We start from the raw sequence: 23,845 nt of genomic DNA, 5'->3' as shown, positions 1-23,845 counted from the left end.
GACAGGGAGAACAAGAGAGACAAAAAGAGTAGACAGAGAGACAGACAGACAGACATACGGAGAGGGTGTAGCAGACAGAGAGAAAGACAGTCGAGAGGGAAACACAGAGAAATACAGAAAGAGAGAGAGACACAAGAGGGAGATGGAGGAAGACAAGCAGAGAGGGAGAGAGAAACAGGCGGAGATAGAAAGAAAGAGAGAAGTGCGTGAGAATCGTGAGGGAGATGCGTGCTACCGATGCCATCTGCAACTTGAGCTTCTCCTGCTGATGCAAGCAGAATAAAGCAGGCTTTAACCAGGGCACTGTAATCACTGGATTACTGAAACCATAGGAAAGTAATACACACCAATTACACACTCTCGAGGGTTATGTGTGTGTCTGGTTTAATGGATGTGTGTGCCTGTCTGTGTGAGTATGAAGTGGCAGCTGCTCATTAGTTTCCAGTACCAAAGGACTGTGAACCTGATCTCCCAAGAAAGAGAGAGCAAGAGGATTGAGAGAGAGAGATAGAAAAAGGAGGGAAAGAGAACGACAGTTGCGGAGAGGGATGGAGCAGATTGTGTCTGTGAGACTGACAGAGAGCAGTGTGAGGTTGACGGCATCTTCTAGAATTCGTGCGCGCCTTTTTTGACCTGTGGTCATTCCTGCTGGTGAAGGGCGATGCAGGTCAACTCCGCCAAGGGCCACAATGACTGTTCTGTGCTCTGTACAAACCTCCAGACAAATTGGCCTCATTCCTGAGAGAGCACGCTCCAGGAATGACTCAGTGATTACCAGTTCCCGCTTTCAATGCCACAACCTAACACCCTTGTTACTTCAGTAAGGCTTACATGGTGTGCTATTAGACGTGGCTGTTGTACAGTATCAAGGTCATCTAGTTTGATTGTTTGTTTGATATTGACATTAGAAAGGTATAGCTCAGTGGTGGAGGGTTTGAATGCAGGTTCTAACCTCTCCCTGTACGTCGTTTTGGATTGTAGCATCTGCTAAATGAACATAAGACATACAGCACTTTCCTTTACACATGAGGTAGTGTGTCCTTCGTCATTCATAGAAGCCCTCCACCTGGTTCACACTGCCTTCTTACCATTAAGGACTCCATGCAGGGGATGCCTCAACACTTTGGTTCTCTTTCCCAGGATGCACTGAGGCAGAGACTGAAGCTACTGACCAATGAGAAGGCCGGCCTGCAGAGTCAGCTGACAGACTGCCGTCAGAGGATCGAACAGGAAGGGAAGGTTAGCGTGAAATGTTGTGGGATGAGTTTGTGTGGGTTATGTCACGTACCGAACTGGTTGGAAAGGCCAGTGACACCTGTGGTCAATTTGGTAACACCTGTCACCCTCCACCTTGTTTGTCTGCCATCAGTCCCTCGCCCAAACCCTTGCTGTCTGTCTGTAATACTCAAATTACATTTGTCATATTTAGACAACCATATTTCACTAGTCAGCACCTCTCCGTACAAATCATAAATTCTTAATTCGAGTATTTAGGGATTCGTTTGACTATTTTCGATCGTTTGAAAATGTGGTGTTACAGTGTTTGTCTGATTGCGTTTGACCCACTTCTGTTCCATGCCCGGGCCCTTTGTTAACTGTTCTGTTCAGCGTGATACATTAGACCAAATACGGCTAATATCTCACAGCATTAGACGCCATAATCCCACTTCTAATCCCACATTCATTAATGCCGAGGACCTTCCGAAAGACCTCCTTGTAGACACACAGAGAAATACTCTCAAACACACACTCATACGACACTCACGGAAACACAGGTATGATTGATGCAATAAAATTGTTATGCTCAGTTTAGTTTTCTGGGAGATGAACAGATTGTGGGGATGTAAATAGAGCCGCAGGATCTGAAAAGTGAAGTACCCTTTCCATTCAAATTGTCAGTGTCCTTCTCTCCTAAACAACAGGCATTTCATAAAACCAACGACGAGAGGCGTGCGTATCTGTCAGAAATCGCTAAGGTAAGCACGTAATCTACCCTGCGTGAATCATAACTCAGACACGGAGAAGGCTTGAAAAAGAAATATTGACTGACGAGCTATGAATATCTTCCTGAATGATGAATGGCCACTGTGGGAAAGAGGGCTATTAAAATCGAGAGAGAGAGAGAGAGAGAGAGAGAGAGAGAGAGAGAGAGAGAGAGAGAGAGAGAGAGAGAGAGAGAGAGAGAGAGAGAGAGGAGAGAGAGAGAGAGAGAGAGAGAGAGAGAGAGAGAGAGAGAGAGAGAGAGAGAGAGAGCGAGAGAGAGAGAGAGAGAGAGAGAGAGAGAGAGAGAGAGAGAGAGAGAGAGAGAGAGAGAGAGAGAGAGAGAGAGAGAGAGAGAGAGAGAGAGAGAGAGAGAGAGAGGAGAGAGAGAGAGAGAGAGAGAGAGAGAGAGAGAGAGAGAGAGAGAATGTGGTGCAGGATGCTGTTCTCATTCCTACTTCTAGACTTCCTCATTTACCCTATGGAGTTGTCTGTTCTGTAAGAGCTCCTCACAGAACTGAGTCAAGGACTTTTTGGGGGATAGGATTTGCGTCATTGCTTTCTTTCTTCTTGGTGCACACAAACGCACGCAGACTCAGCACATATTCAATCTTTGGAAATCAGCATTGAAATGTCCATAACCCTCTTATCCTCTCCAGCTGTCTTCCACCCTGGATGCCAATAGGAGGCAGTACCTATGCCAGCCACGAGGGGCACCAGAGAGTCAACAAAGGTAGTTGCAGTTTGACCCCAGGTGGCCCAAATCTCAGATCTGTTGTCAAAATAATCTTTCCTCCAGTCCCACACTGAACCATCTGATAGTAGAACAGACAGTGGTTGAAGTTTATTATACCACTAATAAGTAGGGTTATTGTTTGTGAGCGAAATTAGTCCCACACAATATCCTCCATCCATTCGTCCTGATTTATCGTTGGTTTCACAAACGCACACAGATGATTTTTGTGTGCCAGTTACTTTTCAAACTAGGGCCTATACTGCATTACCCACAAGACTAAAATAGTGGTGTGCGTGTTCTACTGCTCAACATAATGAATATGCTCATGGAATATTGAACAGGTCATTCTCAGTCTTGCAATGCCATGACATAGGTGGCATTTACATTTAGTCATTTAGCAGACGCTCTTATCCAGAGCGACTTACAGTAAGTACAGGGACATTCCCCCGAGGCAAGTAGGGTGAAGTGCCTTGCCCAAGGACACAACGTCAGTTTGCATGACCAGGAATCTAACTGGCAACCTTTGGATTACTAGACCGATTCCCTCACCGCTCTGCCACCTGACTCCCTAGGCATGAGGTTGACTACACACATGAACAAATGTAATTAATTTTTGGACTGAATTGAGGACTATATTATCAACAGGTTGAATCGTTGAGTCATTCATTCCTCATTTATTATTTCAAATGCTTTCTGTTTTTGGTAACAGGGGAAAACCAAGCAAGCTGCCTGTGTCTGATTCTACAAGAGGAGGAAGAGGAGGAGGAGGAGCAGTGAGGAAGGAAGTTGTTGGGAGTAGATTACCTAAACTAAAGCACTAGTCTTGGTTATTAGGGGCCAAAGTAAAGTCTTATTTGTCAAACATGAACAATAAATTGACTTTAATGATCTGTGGAACGTATGAGAATAAAATTAAAATAAATAAAAATGTACCAGTCTGCGCTTGGTTGTTTACTGTGAGGCTGTTAGGTAAAAATAAACTTTAAAGTAGAGAGAAGAGTATGAGAGAGAGAGGGGGGGAGGAGAGAGAGGGGGAGGAGAGAGGGAGAGGGGGGGGGGAAAGGAGGGAGGGAGAGAGAGGGGGGGGGGGGAGAGAGAGCGAGAGAGAGGGGGGGGGGGGACAAAAATAACAAAGTGGAGGAGGCTGGATGAAACGGAGAGGTCACCCAAAAATCTGCGAGGGTGACATGTTGCAAGTCTGTTCCATTTCTACCAGAGGGCCGTGCCGCCCACCACCTGCCTTACATAAACATGGCCACGTCACAGCCATTCTCCAGATCTTCTTATATAAATTACACACACACCAACCCACTACCTACCACTGTGAGGGTGTATACACACTGCTCCAAACTCAAGGAAGTATTGATGCAGAGACGTGGAATACAAATCGATTTGTTTACACCACTGAAAAGTAGTCAATGAACATGGAAAAGATTCATTCCACACCTTGTTGGCCCTACCACACAAAGTAAGAGTAGAAAAAGGTGCTATGTTGATCAAAATACAGTACATTTTTGGCAGGAATATAATCATACGGTAGTTCACAGATGAAATTAGACTTTTCTGAGCAAACGGTGTATGAATTATGATAACAGCCAGGCTTTCCCAATATGCCGCATAGCTATGATTCATGACTCTTTCTGTATCTCTCTATATTTCTCCTCCCTTTCTCTCAGAAAAGTTATCTCTCTTGTTCTCCATGTGTCTCTCTCTCACCCCCTCCCTCTCTTCACCCAGAACAGTTTGGTCAGACCAGGGCCCTGCAAAGTTTAAAGCGCAGTAGTTCATTTGGCTGCCCACTGGTTTGAAAGCCTTTGTCATTCTCAGCAGATGGGCAACAAGCTGGTTTGTGTCAGAGATTAGTCATTGGCCCATGTCCATCCAAATGCTCCTGTATGTGTTATCTCATGTTTTAATTCTAAATACTTTGAGTGGGAGACTAGAATGGTTGTTGCGCTGTACTGTAGGACCCATTGTATGAATATCATGCTACCATATTACTGTTCTTGCCGTGGGAGAGATTCTACAAGCTACAGAAAACTAGCAATTTGATAGAGTGGGTGGGTGGCGCAAGCATACTGAGTTTAAACCAATTTATTTCCACCGGTTCCAGTAGATTACTTGTGCACATTATTTTTAGGGGGGTGAGGACTTTGCTGCTGCCAAACTAGTTTTTAATACATGAATATCATTGCTGATCATTGAGATGAGATGGCGAGATAGAAAATGGAGAGAAGTAAAGAGATGAGAGTGGGATGAAGAGAGAGGGTATAGAGAAGATGAGATGGGGAGGAGGAGATAGAGAGGAAGGGAGAAGAGTGGGATGAGGAGAGGAGTAGAGAGGAGGAGATGGAGGGGGCGGGAGATGGAGAGGAGATGGTGAGGGCAGGAGATGGAGGGGGAGGAGGGGGAGGAGGGGGCAGAGATGGAGGGGGGGAGAGGGCAGAATATGAGGGGGGGAGAGGTCAGGATAAGGGAGGGGGGCAGAGGGCAGGAGATGGAGGGGGATGAGGGGCAGGACATGGAGGGGGAGGAGGGGCAGGAGATGGAGGGGGAGGAGGGGGGCAGGAGATGGAGGGGGGGGAGATGGAGGGGCAGGAGATGGAGAGGAGATGGAGAGGGCAGGAGATGGAGGGGGAGGAGGGGGCAGGAGATGGAGAGGAGATGGAGAGGGCAGGAGATGGAGGGGGACGAGGGGGCAGGAGATGGAGGGGCAGGAGATGGAGGGGAGATGGAGGGGAGGAAGGGGGAGGAGGGGGCAGGAGATGGAGGGGGCAGGAGATGGAGGAAGGGGAGGAGGGGGCAGGAGATGGAGGGGGAGGAAGGGGAGTAGGGGGCAGGAGATGGAGAGGGAGGAGGGGGCAGGATATGGAGGGGGCAGAAGATGGAGGGGGCAGGAGATGGAGGAAGGGAGGACGGGGCAGGAGATAGAGGGGAGATGGAGGGGGAGGAAGGGGAGGAGGGGGCAGGAGATGGAGGGGAGATGGAGGGGGAGGAAGGGGAGGAGGGGGCAGGAGATAGAGGGGAGATGGAGGGGGAGGAAGGGGAGGAGGGGGCAGAAGATGGAGGGGAGATGGAGGGGGAGAAGGGGAGGAGGGGGCAGGAGATGGAGGGAGATGGAGGGGGAGGAAGGGGAGGAGGGGGCAGGAGATGGAGGGGAGATGGAGGGGAGGAAGGGGAGGAGGGGGCAGGAGATGGAGGGAGATGAGAGGTGATGTGCTTGGTGGTCTCCTGGGGACAGGATCTAGGTCACTTTGATCCATCTTGTCCTCCACCCCTGCAGTCTTCTTTCTCTCTTCACGTCCTCTGTGATTACTCCATACTGTACACAAACACACACCCAACACACACACCCAACACACAAGCACACACAAGTTCACGGGAAAGCAAAAAACGTGAGAATTTCAAATCTTCCAAACTCAGTTCACTTCAAACAGGGACGTTTATCATTCATAGTTTTTCAATTAAGGTGTATTTCTTGAATAGCAACTGACATTTAGTAAGACATTCATGGCAATAGAAGAGAACAACTTCACATGCCTCTCTTGACCTCCCTAACATAAATATGCTCACTATCTCCATCTTTCTTTCTTTCACACATCATCCCCCTTCAGCACACGCCCACTGAATAATGATTGAGAAAAAAATACTCCCCACTCACTCCCTCTTGACACCAGCGCGTGTCTTGTGGTATAACGGGGCGTGCAGCGTGTGAGGAGGGGTGCAGTCCCACGCCTCGCAAGCCCGAGGCGTGGACTGCACCCCAATGAGGAGGGAGGGGGGGAGGGTTCTACAAAAAGCACCAGACACGACTGAGGAGGGGGAGGAGGCGGAGGAGAAGTGGAGGGGGAAAGAGAAGGGAGGGAGAACAGCTGCTGCTAGCCAAGCCCAGCCTACACGGCACGCTCTTTTCTCTCTCTCTCTCACACACACACACACACACAGTCACACACGCGCGCGCACACTAGCGGAGGAGAGATCCACCGGACAACAAAGAACGCACGGGCCACTGCAGGCTGAGATAACGGAAGGGACAATAGGTGTCAACAGCTTATCTTTCTTCTGAAATCTTTTTTTTTTTTTTTTTTTACTTATCTGGCGATTAGATAAACAGTAATACTGGAGGTGACCGTCGCTGAACCGTTAGTGTACCGTGTAGGTAAGAAAACAATCCAATTCAGAGGTCCTATTTTTGTATTGGGATTCTGAACCTCGCTTTATTAATTAGCCTAGGATTGCCTGTCATATCTGATTATCTGTCATAGAGCTAGTTTAGGTACTTTTTTACTTTACAAATGATACATTTCATTGATGCAGTGATCGGCTACTGTTATTCTTGCCTGGTATTGTTGCTCTGCCTGTGTCATTTTTCCAAAAGCATTATTCTGGCTAATGCTTCTAGATAGTATATTTCAATAAAGAGTGTAAATCAAGTTAAATAGCCTAGTGTTCGACAACATTTGTGAGATAAGTCAAAATAATTTATATTATTTATATTTCTAAAGCAGAAAGTAATTGCCTATTGCCTTCAACCTACTGATTGATCGCAGGCTGTGCGGTTCTTTCAGTGGTTCAAAATCAATGACACAGTACTCACGACAGTTTACAGACAGTGGAGTATAGCCTAGGCCTACGATTGCTCAGAGCTTAGAAAAGCTTAATCTGTCATTAGGAAGTTATTTTGAGACCGGACACAACCACTAGGCGATTGTTAAAACAAGCGTCGTGGATTGAACCCTTGTATTCAATATTGTGACTGATTGCCGCGTACCGCGTATTTGGTTTAAGGTTCATATATTGTGTTAGTTACACGTTTTTTTTGTTGTCTTGCGGTTCCCTTTCCAGATAGTAGAGCTGTGCTCGTGACCTTCGAGAGAGACATGGAGCTGGAACATTTTGACGATCGGGACAAAGCCCAACGGCATGCCCGCGGCGGCGGAAGGATGAATGGGGTACTGAGTCCAACACACAGCGCTCACTGCAGCCTTTACCGGACCCGTACCCTGAAGACCCTTACTTCGGAGAAGAAGGCTAAAAAGTCCGTTCTTCTACCGCAACGGGGACCGTATTTCAACGGGATAGTCTATGCCATCTCCACAGACAGGTTCCGGTCTTTTGACGCGCTGGTGGCTGACCTCACCCGCTCCCTGTCGGACAATGTGAACCTGCCCCAAGGCGTGCGAATCATTTATTCAATTGACGGCTCCAAAAAAATCAACCACTATCGACCAGCTGGTGGAAGGTAAAATCTCACACTTCTGCAGGTCTCTAATTCAAACAGAACATCTGCCGGTTATCGCGATATTATAAAATATTAAAAGTTCAAGCATCTAGATTTTCAGTACAGTCATAAACTTGTTTTGTGTTGCAAAAAAGCCCCATATGGGTCTCTCATTTGACAGCTGCCGTCGGAGTCCTGTAATAAGCCACTAGAGCCGGGCAGGTCCCCACTTGGTCATAATTAAGCAGAGGGTGGTTTGGCTACAGAGGATGAGTAGTCAGTGCAGTATAGCTTTTTGTCTTGGAAGACTGACTGGCCATAGTTACAAATCAGCCTACTTTAGACATTATTTATTTCCTTACAGCAGGCTACGTTATTGCCAGTTTAGATTAAACATTCAAAAACTTATTGGTCATCTTTGTTGGAAAAAACATGAACATAAATGCTGCCTTCCATGTCTACACAATGAATTGCAATCAGGATATATAGGCATACATGTATGGTAACCCAAGTTTACAAATAATACACCTCAATATTATGTTGTGTGGCCTAGCTGTTTCCTCAAATTGAATGTAGCCAGCCTTCCCCCTGCCTTCACATCGGTTCCTTGGCCTCTCCTCCCCCCCCCCCCCCTACACAGGTGAGAGCTATGTGTGCGGCTGCGTCGAGGTTTACAAAAAACTGACTACACCAAGAACGTCAACCCCCCAACTGGTCGGTCAACGTCAAGGCCTCGGCCTCGGACGCCCGCGGGCCCTCTCCCTGGGCAGCGCCAAAGCCGGCCCGCCCGAGAACCGCGAGAACAGGACTTCGTCCGGCCTAAGCTGGTGACGGTGGTTCGTAGTGGCGTGAAGCCCCGCAAGGCCGTACGAATCCTGCTCAACAAGAAGACGGCCCACTCCTATGAACAGGTCCTCACCGACATCACGGACGCCATCAAGCTGGACTCCGGGTGGTCAAGAAGATCTACACGATGGAGGGGAAACTAGTGAGTTCTGTCACTGGGAGTCAGATGGCTGAGTGGTTAGGGAATCTGGCTAGTAATCAGAAGGTTGCTGGTTCGATTCCCGGCTATGCACACCAAATGACGTTGTGTCCTTGGGCAAGGCACTTCACCCTACTTGCCTCGGGGGAATGTCCCTGTACTTACTGTAAGTCGCTCTGGATAAGTGTGTCTGCTAAATGAAAATGACTAAATGTCACTTTGGCCAGTAGAGGCTAGCTAGTTAGCTAGCCATGACAAAGGTTTGCTTTGACAGTAATTGAGGCACCTTATCCATGACAACTATAGGCTACGGCAATTCCTCAACCATCCCTACCTGTCCAGACTCAAACCTGTTTGTTGTCATCGTGTGTGACAGACCGAAAAGAGAGAGGGATGTATGAATGGAGTCTTGTCTCTCGCCCACGCAGTTGCTTTTCTCTCCCAGAGCTCCAGAGGAAAGACAGAAATAGCCCAGTGTCATCCTCATTGATATTCCATCCTCTCTCTGGCTGACACACACTCTCTCTGTGTCTCTCTCTCTTTCTGTCTGTCTGTCTGTCTGTCTGTCTGTCTGTCTGTCTGTCTGTCTGTCTCTCTCTCTCTCTCTCTCTCTCTCTCTCTCTCTCTCTGTCTGTCTGTCTGTCTGTCTGTCTGTCTGTCTGTCTGTCTGTCTGTCTCTCTCTCTCTCTCTCTCTCTCTCTCTCTCTCTCTCTCTCTCTCTCTCTCTCTCTCTCACACACAAACATATAGGTACATATAGGTAACTTACGCACATACAGGCACACTAACACCTCCTCACACACACACACACACACACACACTCACACTCACACTCAGACAGGTAAAATGAGGATACACCATCTGTCTGAGGCATCAATGGTGAGCCGGATCACAATCTCTGTTTCAATTAGTAAAGGAGGTGTGTGTCTGTAGGTGTGTGTTTTTGTGTGTGTGTGTGTTGCCCAGACGGGGTAGGTGGGTTCAAAGTTCTTTCTCTTACCAGGTCGTGACGCCTGCTGTGTGCCACCATGTCACCTCTTCATCTCTCACGCGATTCTCTTTCTCTCCTTTTGACTCTCTCTCTCTCTCTCTCTCTCTCTCTCTCTCTCTCTCTCTCTCTCTCTCTCGCTGTTCTGTCCCATTTGTGTTTTCTCTACCTCTCTTTCTCTCCCACTGTTTCTCTTTGTATCTCTCCATCTCTCTCTTTCTGTCCATCTCTCTCTCTCTCTCTCTCTCCCCACCCCCCCTCTCTCCTTACAAAAGCTTCTTGTTCCTCATCGGCTTTCTGCCAGTTTTTGCGTCGATGATGATCTTATAAACAGTGAATACCTGGGTCCTATGAATGTGAGATTAAGGGAGACCAGTAATCCCCTCAGACTGAACAGGCTAATCATGGTTTTGCTATTTCAGCTGGCAGATTAACGCTTAATATCAACAAAAAATGCGGAATGTGTAAATGGAATTGGTCATGAAGAACCTAACGCTTTTCTGTCTAGTTCTTTCCATGTCATTAATGTAAAGAGAATGTTCTAGATGTCTGTTGACAGGGTGAATTTATTCAACAGTTGATAAACCCCAGGCTAGACATAATTAGACCATTTCAGAGCAGACAGATTCACACCATCGGATTCTCTACATCCTGTAAAATCCTGTCGTCAGGTTTTCCGTCATATCATGCGATTCTCCCTCTTGGTCCCCATTGGTGACCGTGAGTGGTGGTAATTGCACAATGGCGACGCCTTCCACCTTGCTCGCAGGGTAAAACTATTATGGAGTGTACTATTTTTAGGCCTGCCATCGATTGTACCCGTGGGCATGGCAACGCACTGCTAGATGGGCTGGGATTGTAACCAGCTCTGTGAAGCGGTGTTTGTGTGTCGTTGTGGTGTGTGATGGAACGAGAGAGAGAAGTGAGGGGAGAGGGCGAGCAAGTGTATTTGTGCGCAGTCATTATGTAACTGGCAGTAGGGGATGAAAACAGAGAGAGAAAATATGCACAGCTAAACTAGTTTCTAGTGGGGGACACACAGATTTTGGAGCCAGGTAGGGTCTGTGTGTGTGGTGTGTGTGTGTGTGAGGGGGTGCTGTGAGTCAGAGGTCAGGGTCTGAGGGTAGTTCCCTCGACTACTGCTTCTCCAGGGCTGTCTGTTACCCCACTGGTATCGTGTATAGCCCATCCTTGTCCCTAACTGCATACAACCCTCCTCTTGGTGAACTGTTCAGAGGTCATGGTTAACCCTAGATAATCCCACCACAAACTCCCAATCCCACCTCCCAAAGGAGGCTAATCCAGACTCAGTTGGCCAGCAAGGAGCTGAAGAAGGAGGTATGTTTCCTTTCATTTCACAAACATAGTTAGAGTTTTTCTCTCAGATGCCAAAGGCCTTGTGAAAATGTTACGGAAGCGACCATCGACACAAATCCCCGTTTCGAATGCTCCGACTTGTAAACGTACTGTTACCTACATGGCTTCAATCATACAGTCTTCGATGGGTCAGGAAGGGTGTGTGTGTGTGCCTGTGTGTGTGTGTGTGTGTGTGTGCACGTCACAGGAGGCCTGCCAGTCACTCACCCAGGAGGGAATGTAGGTTTCTGGGTCTGGCCCCTGAACGGGGGCCCCTGAACGGAGCCCCGGGGGTCTGGAGATCCAGAGAGCCACACCGTCCCAGGATAGAGTCCAGGCCCCTTTATTAACCTGCCTAATCAGACAAGAAGCACTGGGGCGTGGCCTACATCTCTCCCATCATTCCTACCCTCCTGTGGCGTTGCGACGACTGAACAAGTATCTCGATTCCGACAAAGGGTTTTGCGACAATGTAGCACGACTCGTCTTACATTAGCGATAGTTAAAGAATGGGTGGCCATGAAGAACTACACAATATTGTGTGTACCTTTATCCTACTCGCATGTGCCTCTCTGTTCTATTTTAGCCTTGAAAGTCTTTGTTAGACGACCCTAATAAGCCCGTTGTCAGTCCGTCTGGTGAATCCAATGGGTTTCTTTTGTTTGGTCATGGTGGCGTTGACTTGGGCCACGTCCTGTCCTGGCAGGATGTGACACGGTTGAGAACACTCAACACTCAAGAACACACCAGACTGAACATGAAGGCCGAGAGAGAGAGAGAGGATGGGAGGATAGCGAGGGGGTTTAGGGAGAGGGAGAGAGAGAACAGAGGGGAGGGAGAGAGGAACAGTATGAGGCTGAAGTGAAATGAAACGGAAGACATGTTTCATGTTTCTGGTGGTTTAAGCACTGTTAGAGCCTACAGAGCCACAGAGGTCTGCCACTCGCACTCTCCCGACCCTCGACCTCACCAGTCTCCACGTCGGTGTGTGTGTCTGAGAGTCCACACGTGTGTGTGTGTGTGTGTCAGGTATTCTTTTGAGCTGTATGAGGACCACAGATGACTATCAGAGGTCTCTTTTCACAGACAGATTGTTTCACACACTCCAGGCTTCGATTCACTTTATTTTTAGCCGAGTCTCTGTTCACCCACGATCCCCAGCCACTCATCTCTCCCAGCAGGCCATGTGCCTTGGGCGGTTTCTATGACGATATGATCCAGTTGCCTAGGAACGGGCTGATCGGCAGTGATGTCAGAGCATTCTGGGATGGGCGGGGGGGGGGGGGGATGTGTATGTCGGATCTAGGAGATGAAAAAGACAACCCTTAAGTGGCTTAGGCCACGGACACGACTCACCTATTATTACCCCGTAAGCTGTGTTTATACACACACGTTCACACACACACCCTCAGACCCCAGCTGCTGTAGTGCAAGACATCCTGGAGAGGCTCATGCATACTTGCACACACAGTCATACGCACGCACACACACACACACATAGAAATGTCCCTGTCTAAACCTTTTGCAATGCTTCAAGGTTTTATGTCAATGCATTTTGCAAGCAGCGCATAACCACACACACAGGAAATGGAACCATTCTGTAATTCAATAAGTTAGAAGCTCCCTACTCCCAAGGATAGTTGCTGTTAATCAATATGATAATTGCAGTATGTTAATCTGCCTTTGGAAGTCACAATGTATTGATTAACAACCGTCCATTTAGTTGCAGTTTGGTTCAAACGGTGGCACCTGTCACGACGGTTGCCAGGGATACGGTGTTCTTCGTCAGGTTTTGCTTCAGCAGACCTGGGCTCCCTGTGGAGCGTCGGACACGGTACAGCACCTGCAGTGGGCCAGCGCATCCCATAATAACACTGCGGCGTTGGGTCTGGCCTGGTTGCTACCCTCGGCTAGAGGGAGCTTCTGAGTCTCTCTCTCTCTCTCTCTCTCTCTCTCTCTCTCTCTCTCTCTCTCTCGTTCTCTCTCACTGTCTCTCTCTCGTTCTCTCTCCCTGTCTGCACTCTGTTGTTTTTACAGTCCTTTAGCCCTCATTTAATTAGCACTCACAGCATGCCCAACTCTCATATGGAGCGGAAGCATATTGCCCCTCTCTCTCTCTGTCTCTGTCTCTGTCTCTGTCTCTCTCTCTCTCTCTCTCTCTCTCTCTCTCTCTCTCTCTCTCTCTCTCTCTCTCTCTCTCTCTCTCGACCAGCTCATCTTTCTCTCTCCCTGTCAGATGTTGTCATTCGATTCAGGTCAACATGATTAGAAACAAAGGTATTTTTGTGTCTAACCCGCCGTCTGCTGTATTGTGCCGTCATGGGAAATGGAGTCTTTTTTTGATCCTGCCGTTTTGCTGAGTCATTCGGGCCACCTGAGTATAGCATTTGCTGCGCCTCACTGTGTGTGTGTGTGTGTGTGTGTGTGTGAGAGATGAACTGATAAGGAGGATTTGGGAGTGTGTGTATCAGTTCCCCTCAACAGATGCACTGTGAAAACGCTGTTGTTCCACACAGACGGATTTCTTGCGAGAGGAGATGAGCATGTGTTTGTTTGTGTGTATGGTTTTGTGCTTGGACGTGTTGTGCTTGGCAGGGAAGTTGTTGGCTGATGGGAGGTCCCTGGGGGGGGTAGTCTGTCCGTGTGTGTGTGTTGTCACTATTGCAGTGACAGCAGACCACTGTTCACACAATTAGAACTCCAGTTACACAAAAGCCTCTGCTATCATAGATAACTAGTCTCTCTCACCCCCGTCTGTCTCTCTGTCGGTGTCTCTCTCTCTTTCTGTCTCTCTCTCTCTTTCTGTCTGTCTCTTTCTGTCTCTTATCTTATTGTCATAACCAGGCGCTGGAAAGATATATGGATGCTACAGAATGATTTGCGAGGTATATGAAATGAGGGGATGAGGGGAAGAGAATGGGGAAGGTTGGGGGTGGAGATGAGATTAGAAAAGGGAGGTGGTGAGAGAGCTGGGAAGGGAGAGGGGGGGGGGGTTGAGAGAGAGGACAGAAGGGCAGAGATGCTGGTGTGTGTGGAGCTTGCATATCTCCAGCTCCTGTTCCTTCGGGGGAACCCAACCTGATCTGTCATTCCGTTATTTCTTTCACGAACACGGAAAGTTTGGTCCCAGTTACACACACTCAAACACAGTCACTTAAAAAAAAAAAAAACACGCACATTCCAATGGGCACACACACGCTGCACGCATGCACCCACACATGCACCCACACATACACTCTCACACACACACAGTCACGCAAAACACACACAAACGCTTTTCCACCAAGTTTGTTTTCCCCCTGTGGAGAGCAGAAGCCTGGCTTACATAAGTGTGTGCCTCTGTCCTTGTATAACTCAGTAGGGCCAGTCTGCTGTATCTGTCTACCTCTCTCTATCTCACTTGCCCTCTCTCTTGACCTCAGTCGTCCTTTTTTCAACCTCTCTCTCTCGCTCTAGCTCTCTAGCTTTCTTTACCTCGCTCGACCTGTCTTTAATGCTCTCCTCCTCCCTCCTTCCTCCTCCCTTCACCTCGCTGTCTGATGAGATGAGTTAAGGCACCAAAGTTGTGTCTCCTAGTTCTCTCTCTCTTTTTCTTCCTCTCTCTTTCCATAGCCTTCCTCCCATCACTGGTTGTGGTGCCAAGCACATTATCAGAGTACTGAGACATGCTGTGGATTCAGCACCACGGACAGCTCCACTATGGCTCGCTCTAGTAGCAGAAGCCCAAGCATAACACCTACACACACACACTCACTCACTCACTCACATAGACACACACATACATATACACACACCTGCAATACACAGGCAATTAACAGTTTGTGAGGCGAGGGAGAGAAATTCTGACAGCACAGATGACACCTTGCTCTGCGAGGCAGACAGAAATATCCTGATTATCGGAGCGAGCGTTGTCGTTCGTTCACACCTGCTGAATCATGGGAGCTGTGGGCTAGAAACCAGACAGACTGTAAATCCTAGTTCCAGTTTGTGTGCCACCTCCGGGTGAACTCATAACAGTACTGTGTGTGTGTGTGTGTGTGTGTGTGTGTGTGTGTGTGTGTGTGTGTGTGTGTGTGTGTGTGTGTGTGTGTGTGCGAGCACGTGTCCCACCGGCAGCAAAATATGTGACCCTTGCGTCAATCCCAGACACGTGAGATAATGTTGATGTTATCGCCTTCCAGCCGTGTGTGTGTGTGTGGATAGTGTGTGGATATTGTGTGTGTGTGTGTGTGGATAGTGTGTGTGTGTGTCTGTGTGTGTGTGTGGATAGAGGCTTGTAAGAGTGTATGGCTACAGGTCTAACTCTAAGGCTTGTCACCCTCTCACCCTGTGCCATTTAGATAGAATTAACCGTGCTGTCTGCAGGTCCTCACATGAGCAGCCACACTCAGAACCAAGCCGACTCTGCCCCAGATTAGACCAGCCAGTCCTGCCAGCCGGTGACATGGTGGGGCTTGCTAACTAGACTGATGCATGGTGGGGCTTGCTATTGATTGTGGACCTCTTGTGTACTGTACAAATCTAATTGATAGATACTTTCCGCCTCTGTCTCCCCCCCCTCCTTTCTCTCTCTCGCTCTCTCTCCCTGTCTGCACTCTGTTGTTTTTACAGTCCTTTAGCCCTCATTTAATTAGCACTCACAGCATGCCCAACTCTCATATGGAGCGGAAGCATATTGTCCCTCTCTCTCTCTGTCTCTGTCTCTGTCTCTCTCTCTCTCTCTCTCTCTCTCTCTCTCTCTCTCTCTCTCTCTCTCGACCAGCTCATCTTTCTCTCTCCCTGTCAGATGTTGTCATTCGATTCAGGTCAACATGATTAGAAACAAAGGTATTTTTGTGTCTAACCCGCCGTCTGCTGTATTGTGCCGTCATGGGAAATGGAGTCTTTTTTTGATCCTGCCGTTTTGCTGAGTCATTCGGGCCACCTGAGTATAGCATTTGCTGCGCCTCACTGTGTGTGTGTGTGTGTGTGTGTGAGAGATGAACTGATAAGGAGGATTTGGGAGTGTGTGTATCAGTTCCCCTCAACAGATGCACTGTGAAAACGCTGTTGTTCCACACAGACGGATTTCTTGCGAGAGGAGATGAGCATGTGTTTGTTTGTGTGTATGGTTTTGTGCTTGGACGTGTTGTGCTTGGCAGGGAAGTTGTTGGCTGATGGGAGGTCCCTGGGGGGGGTAGTCTGTCCGTGTGTGTGTGTTGTCACTATTGCAGTGACAGCAGACCACTGTTCACACAATTAGAACTCCAGTTACACAAAAGCCTCTGCTATCATAGATAACTAGTCTCTCTCACCCCCGTCTGTCTCTCTGTCGGTGTCTCTCTCTCTTTCTGTCTCTCTCTCTCTTTCTGTCTGTCTCTTTCTGTCTCTTATCTTATTGTCATAACCAGGCGCTGGAAAGATATATGGATGCTACAGAATGATTTGCGAGGTATATGAAATGAGGGGATGAGGGGAAGAGAATGGGGAAGGTTGGGGGTGGAGATGAGATTAGAAAAGGGAGGTGGTGAGAGAGCTGGGAAGGGAGAGGGGGGGGGGTTGAGAGAGAGGACAGAAGGGCAGAGATGCTGGTGTGTGTGGAGCTTGCATCTCTCCAGCTCCTGTTCCTTCGGGGGAACCCAACCTGATCTCTCATTCCGTTATTTCTTTCACGAACACGGAAAGTTTGGTCCCAGTTACACACACTCAAACACAGTCACTTAAAAAAAAAAAAACACGCACATTCCAATGGGCACACACACGCTGCACGCATGCACCCACACATACACTCTCACACACACACAGTCACGCAAAACACACACAAACGCTTTTCCACCAAGTTTGTTTTCCCCCTGTGGAGAGCAGAAGCCTGGCTTACATAAGTGTGTGCCTCTGTCCTTGTATAACTCAGTAGGGCCAGTCTGCTGTATCTGTCTACCTCTCTCTATCTCACTTGCCCTCTCTCTTGACCTCAGTCGTCCTTTTTTCAACCTCTCTCTCTCGCTCTAGCTCTCTAGCTTTCTTTACCTCGCTCGACCTGTCTTTAATGCTCTCCTCCTCCCTCCTTCCTCCTCCCTTCACCTCGCTGTCTGATGAGATGAGTTAAGTTGTGTCTCCTAGTTCTCTCTCTCTTTTTCTTCCTCTCTCTTTCCATAGCCTTCCTCCCATCACTGGTTGTGGTGCCAAGCACATTATCAGAGTACTGAGACATGCTGTGGATTCAGCACCACGGACAGCTCCACTATGGCTCGCTCTAGTAGCAGAAGCCCAAGCATAACACCTACACACACACACTCACTCACTCACATAGACACACACATACATATACACACACCTGCAATACACAGGCAATTAACAGTTTGTGAGGCGAGGGAGAGAAATTCTGACAGCACAGATGACACCTTGCTCTGCGAGGCAGACAGAAATATCCTGATTATCGGAGCGAGCGTTGTCGTTCGTTCACACCTGCTGAATCATGGGAGCTGTGGGCTAGAAACCAGACAGACTGTAAATCCTAGTTCCAGTTTGTGTGCCACCTCCGGGTGAACTCATAACAGTACTGTGTGTGTGTGTGTGTGTGTGTGTGTGTGTGTGTGTGTGTGTGTGTGTGTGCGAGCACGTGTCCCACCGGCAGCAAAATATGTGACCCTTGCGTCAATCCCAGACACGTGAGATAATGTTGATGTTATCGCCTTCCAGCCGTGTGTGTGTGTGTGGATAGTGTGTGTGTGTGGATATTGTGTGTGTGTGTGTGTGTGTGTGGATAGTGTGTGTGTGTGTCTGTGTGTGTGTGTGGATAGAGGCTTGTAAGAGTGTATGGCTACAGGTCTAACTCTAAGGCCTCACCCTGTGCCATTTAGATAGAATTAACCGTGCTGTCTGCAGGTCCTCACATGAGCAGCCACACTCAGAACCAAGCTGACTCTGCCCCAGATTAGACCAGCCAGTCCTGCCAGCCGGTGACATGGTGGGGCTTGCTAACTAGACTGATGCATGGTGGGGCTTGCTATTGATTGTGGACCTCTTGTGTACTGTACAAATCTAATTGATAGATACTTTCCGCCTATGTCTCCCCCCCTCCTCTCTCTCTCTCTCTCTCTCTCTCTCTCTCTCTCTCTCTCTCTCTCTCTCTCTCTCTCTCTCCCCCCCCTCTCTCTGTCTCTCTCTTCCCCCTCTCTGTGTCCTTTTATTTTCCTCTCCCTCATTCTGTCCTCCATTCCCCTCTCCCTCTCGCCCTTTCTTTCCGTTCTGGTTCTTCCTCCCCCCCTCCCCCTCCCTCCCCTCTCTCCGTCACAATTTATCTCCCCCCATCTTCCTCCATCCACCACTATCTCCCTTTTGTCTCCCTTTCTCCGTCTCTCTTTTCCAGTTCCCTTTCTCTGCCCCTGAGCCTCTACACAACAACAAGGGTGATTAACCAATCACAAATAGACCAACCCGCTCTTTAACCAATCACTGTCTGGTCTTTTTGTTCACCAACCTATCACAGCACTGCAGGTCTGTAATTAAACCCTCAGTACAGAGAGGGTACTATATAAGGCTGCTGTGTGTGTGTGTGTGTGTGTGTGTGTGTGTGTTCGTGTGTTCGTGTGTGCGTGCGTGCGTGCGTGCGTGCGCGTTCATGCAGGCTTGTGTCTGTGTGTGTGATCCTAGCACACTGTTTATTGACCCAGCTAGAGTTACAATAAATCAAGAGGTGAGCTAAAGTAACTTAAAATACGAGGAGGTCCCATAGAGAACAAATCAAGGGATTTCCACTGTGGGCAAACACTGCCACCATGTGGTGTTGTGGGGAAGTGCAAGTCAGTTGGAACGCAGCCTCTAGGTCCAATAGATTTCAAGCCTAGAGTCAGACACCATTATGGGTTTAATTCTGGGTTTAGATGTTCATACACCAAAAACAATGTCAGGCAGACAGACAGGCAGACAGACAGAGGCAAACAGACAGACAGGCAGGCAAATATATAGACAGAGGCAGATAGACAGCGAGACAACAGGCAGGCGGATGGAGAGGCAGGCAGACAGATAGACAGCAGACAACAGACAGGCGGGTGGAGAGGCAGGCAGACAGACAGACAGACAGGCGGGTGGAGAGGCAGGCAGACAGGCAGGAAGTCAGGTTAACTGCCAGACATGGGAAGGGGGGAGCAGACGTCTGGATCGTTTGCAGTTCAGCGCTTGTCCACTAGATGGGGCTCACACGGCAGACATGACTGTGACCCTTCCGTGGATCGGTACATGCTGTATGTACGCCACGCTCTAAGAACAGCTTGTTAAAACGGCAGAAGTGTTTACAAGGACGCGAAAAGTCTGCGTCCGCTTTTGCTGTGCCGTCGCAGCCGAAGATTTGAGGCCCTGACAATTAGCGAATAAGTACAGGACCGCATGAGATTAGGGAGGCTGCATTAATCGTTGTAATCTGGGGATTAGGAATAATCTGGTCCTGGAACCCCAACTTCAATCCCCGGCACCCCCAAGGCATCTTCTGTTTTTAGTTTTGGTTCTGAGCACCAGAGATGTGGACACAACCACACCATCTATACATGCCTCCCTTCTCCCCTCGGTCTCCCCCAGTGTGTCCCTCTAGCAGTGGAGGTTGTGTAACTGGGCTGGTTTCCTGCTTGTGATAGAAGCCACAGAGACATCAAAGCAGCCATGCTGTGTCACCAAGAACACCGACACACATCAGTCTGCGCTGCTTCTATCTCTGCCTCGCTCGGCCTCTCTCTCTCTCTTGGTCTCTATCGCTCTCTATCTCTCTCTCTTGGTCTCTTTCTCTGCCTCTATCTCTCTTTATCGCTCTCTATCTCTCTCTCTTGGCCTTACTCACTCTCTCTCTGCCTCTCTCTTTCTCTCTGCCTCTCTTTCTCTCTGTCTCTTGGTCTGCCTCTCTCTTAGTCTCTCTCTCTCTCTCTGTCTCTTGGTCTGCCTCTCTCTTAGTCTCTCTCTCTCTCTCTCTCTCTCTCTCTCTCTCTCTCTCTCTCTCTCTCTCTCTCTCTCTCTCTCTCTCTGAGGATTAGTGTGGGTTCATCTTTGTCTCTTTCTTTTCTCTGTTTTCTCTTCATCAATCAGCCTCCTGCTGTCCTTTCATTTATATACATCTTTCGTCTCTTTTTAATAGTGAGCATCTGTGAGCTAAGTGTGTGTGTGTGTTAGCATCTGTGCTTGTTGGTCCATGTGTGTGTGAGTGTGTCTATGCATATGTACGTGTCTGCTACTGTGTGTATGTGTGAATGTTGTGACTGTGTGTGTGTACGTGTGTCGTCGGTGTGTGTTTGAGTGTGCGCTAAAGTTACGTAGTGTCTCACGCCATCGGTAGATCAAATATAGATGATCTGGCCCCTCCCCCTAAGAAGAGTCGTTTCCATGGCGATGTAGTGTCCCCTTCCCCTGCTGATCTACCTCGTGCCACAGGAGGGGTGAGAGGGTCGCGTGCCAGCCTCGCACGGCCGCCTCGGGCACCGCATCGCCATGGAAACGACTCTTCTCACACCCCTTTGCGTGTGGGTGTGTGTGCGTGTGCTTCTCTGCGTTTGTGAGGGACAGCCTGTATGTGTGTGTTGACTGTGTGTTTGTGTTTGTGTGTGTGTGTGTGTGTGTTGTGTGTGTGTGTGTGTGTGTGTGTGTGTGTGTGTGTGTGTGTTCCACATTGGTTTACCCAGAGCTTATTACTTCAGAGACTCCTCTGTCGGTGTCCTACATGCAAATCTCCTTCACTCCTCTCCTCCCTGTCTCTCTTTGCCTCCTCTCTCCTCCTCCTTTCCACGCTTTTTCCTCCCCCCCTCCCTCCCTCCTTCCTCCCCTTCCCTCCCCTTTCACTTGTGTTTCCTCCCATGTTGATCCCGAGTTTCTGGTGCGCTATCTAGGACAGGAACATCTTCAAACGGCTTTGGTTTGTTTCCAGAAATATCCGTGGGGGGGGGGGGTTTCTTTCCGACCAGCTGCAAATTCACCCGAGCGCACCTCGTGGTGTGGGGGTTCGGTGGTTAGACTAGCTAGGTCAGGAGAGACTCATGTTCTCACACTACCGTCGCAGGAGGAGGGGGACTTATTCAGCATGCTGAGTACAGCAGTGTTGCATACCGACAGAGCTGCGGGGATGGGGTCGGAGGCGCTTGGTGCTGTGTGTCTTCATGTTTGGACGTGTCCCTTGGCTCCCCAGTCTGAGATTTTGACCTGGATGGTGGCGAATCAGTGGTTTGTTTGTGGTGCTAGTAATAAATAATAATAATGGATTTTATTTGTATAGCACACTTTAAAATACAAAGAGGTCTCAAGGTTCTTAACATGATATAGACAATCACAACAACAAAAGTACAAAGTAATAGAAGTGCTTATGAAGTGCAGAAAATAGGAAAATATAAAATACAAAAAGATAATACATTCAAAAGAATTAATAAGATTATAATGAGATCGAATAATATGTATTTAAAAACAGTAAATACATTTTATCTATTTAATTTCGGACAGAGCAATTAAAACAATGCATTCTAAAAACAACACAGAAAATAAACAAAAACAGTAACTAGGACTTAAGGTGAAGGCAGACATAAATAAGTGGGTTTTGAGGTGTGATTTAAAAGCAGTGAGGGAATCTAAGGCCCTAATGATGTCCGTGAGCTCGTTCCAGAGTCGTGGCCCCAGCGAGGAGAAGGCACGATCTCCAATTTTAGTCAGTTTTGTCCGGGGAACTGCAAGGAGGCTTGAGTTTCCGGACCTAAGTGTCCTAGATGTGAAATGAGACGTGAGGAGGTCCTGGAGATAGGTTGGACCAGTAGTGTTTATGGCCTTGTGAACTAGGAGAAGGACTTTGTAAATGATTCTTTGGTTGATTGGAAGCCAGTGGAGGGAGTGGAGGACTGAGGTGATGTGTTTCGATTTCCGTGTTCGCGTAAGAAGGGGGAAGGGGAAGTCAGATGGCTGAGCGGTGAGGGAGTCGGGCTAGTAATCTGATGGTTGCCAGTTCGATTCCCGGCCGTGTCAATTGACGTTGTGTCCTTGGGCAAGGCACTTCACCCTACTTGCCTCGGGGGGAAATGTCCCTGTACTTACTGTAAGTCGCTCTGGATAAGAGCGTCTGCTAAATGACTAAATGTAAAATGTAAATGTAAGAACCCAGGCAGCACTGTTCTGAACATACTGCAGCCTCTGAATGGTTTTCACTCGTAGACCTGCCAGCAGAGAGTTGCAGTAGTCAAGACGGGAGCTGATGAATGCGTGCACCAGCTTTTCTGCAGCATGTTTAGGTAGAGGGGGCCTCAGCCTTGAGATGTTTCTCATGTGGTAAAATAAAGTTTGGCAGATGGATTGAATGTGTGCATCAAAGGACAATGATGAGTCCAGCTTGACACCCAGGTTTGTGATGAGTGAGGAGAGAAGGGTGGGGTGACCATTTATGGTGATGTGGGTGCTACCAGACTTTTTTGTTTGATTGGGGGGGTGGCGATAAGAATGGCTTCTGACTTGCCGCCATTTAGCTGTAGGGAGTTGTTGCTCCTCCAGTGCTGGATGGCATCCAGGCATTCGGTAGTCCGTGATAGTGCCAGGTGTTTGTCAGGTGTAGTTCGGAGGTAGATTAGTGTATCATCCGCATAAGAGTGAAATTGGATGTTACGACTCCGATGGTATTTTTACCAGGGGCAGCATGTGAATTACGAAGAGCAGGGGCCCCAGGACTGACCCCTGGGGGACACCGGAGGTAACGCATCTAGTGCTGGAGGTGAGATTGCCAAGGGCAACATATTCCTGCCGTCCTGTGAGATAGGAAGAAAACATGCCCAGGGCAGTGCCTGTGATTCCCACCTCCTGGAGGCGCCGAGACAGGAAACTATGGTCCAGTGCAGTGTGCTTTCCGACACACGTACCGAGTACATGCAAACATGCAAGAATAGTTGCAGACACACACAGGCATGCACACACATACAACCACATCCACTCTGACAAAATATGTGTGTGTGTGTGTGCTATAGCCCAGTAGTGAACTCCTAAAGATTCTGCTCCCAGTACAGAAGCTGCACACACACATACCTTTTACTGTGCATCCGCTCTGATCAAATATGCCTGCACATACACACATGCATGCAAGCATGGAGGCAGGCACACACAACACACACACTCACACACACCTCCCAGTGTGATTTGAGTTATGTAACCATCCACTTCGGGAGATGCAGTTTCAAGTTAAACTAGCTGTATCTCCCAGTTTGATCATTTGGGAGCAGTGGGGGGTAAAGTTAGGCCAAACACGCCACACACACACAGATACACCACACACATACACACACACACACACACTTTATGGGATACATTCCCAGTTAACACGAAATGAAGCTGAGTTATGTATGACGTTCCCCTAAGGTCTTGCAGAGGTGCCGAAGGTCACAGGCTGTTCGGGATCTGCTCGGTCATCAAGCATCCAGGGTGCTTCAATAGGTGTCTCTTTGTTTTAGGACCGTCGATTGGCGGTTGATGGAACCACAATGGGCTCGTAAAGTCTGTTAATCGCCGTGGAAACCGACCGAGTCTTTACGAGTCTGTAGTCTGCTCTTCGGAGTAGCTGTCCATCTTCATGGCCTGCCTGAGGTGGACCCCCCCCAACCC

At 48.5% G+C, this 23,845-nt stretch overlaps 2 protein-coding genes across 2 annotated transcripts in view; both read left to right on the top strand.

The window, feature by feature from the left end:
* Positions 1-3,553, top strand: part of ccdc169 (coiled-coil domain containing 169) — a 6,966-nt gene extending 3,413 nt beyond the window's left edge. The window contains exons 7-10 of the mRNA XM_067228600.1: positions 1,141-1,239; positions 1,923-1,976; positions 2,640-2,713; positions 3,426-3,553. Coding sequence (XP_067084701.1) covers positions 1,141-1,239; positions 1,923-1,976; positions 2,640-2,713; positions 3,426-3,537 — 339 coding nt within the window. The 3' untranslated portion in view covers positions 3,538-3,553. The remainder of the gene's footprint in view (positions 1-1,140; positions 1,240-1,922; positions 1,977-2,639; positions 2,714-3,425) is intronic.
* A 4,028-nt stretch (positions 3,554-7,581) lies between these two features.
* The window catches only part of dclk1a (doublecortin-like kinase 1a), a 39,035-nt gene continuing 22,771 nt past the window's right edge, over positions 7,582-23,845 (top strand). The window contains 8 exon segments of the mRNA XM_067228804.1: positions 7,582-7,932; positions 7,934-7,958; positions 8,578-8,616; positions 8,619-8,641; positions 8,644-8,692; positions 8,695-8,736; positions 8,739-8,888; positions 8,891-8,925. Of these exon segments, the coding sequence (XP_067084905.1) occupies positions 7,597-7,932; positions 7,934-7,958; positions 8,578-8,616; positions 8,619-8,641; positions 8,644-8,692; positions 8,695-8,736; positions 8,739-8,888; positions 8,891-8,925 (699 nt within the window). The 5' untranslated portion in view covers positions 7,582-7,596.

Source organism: Osmerus mordax, chromosome 25, assembly GCF_038355195.1.
Source record: "Osmerus mordax isolate fOsmMor3 chromosome 25, fOsmMor3.pri, whole genome shotgun sequence".
Taxonomy (NCBI): domain Eukaryota; kingdom Metazoa; phylum Chordata; class Actinopteri; order Osmeriformes; family Osmeridae; genus Osmerus; species Osmerus mordax.
The sequence above is the reverse complement of the archived record's forward strand: the minus strand, read 5'-3'. Positions and strand labels throughout refer to the sequence as shown.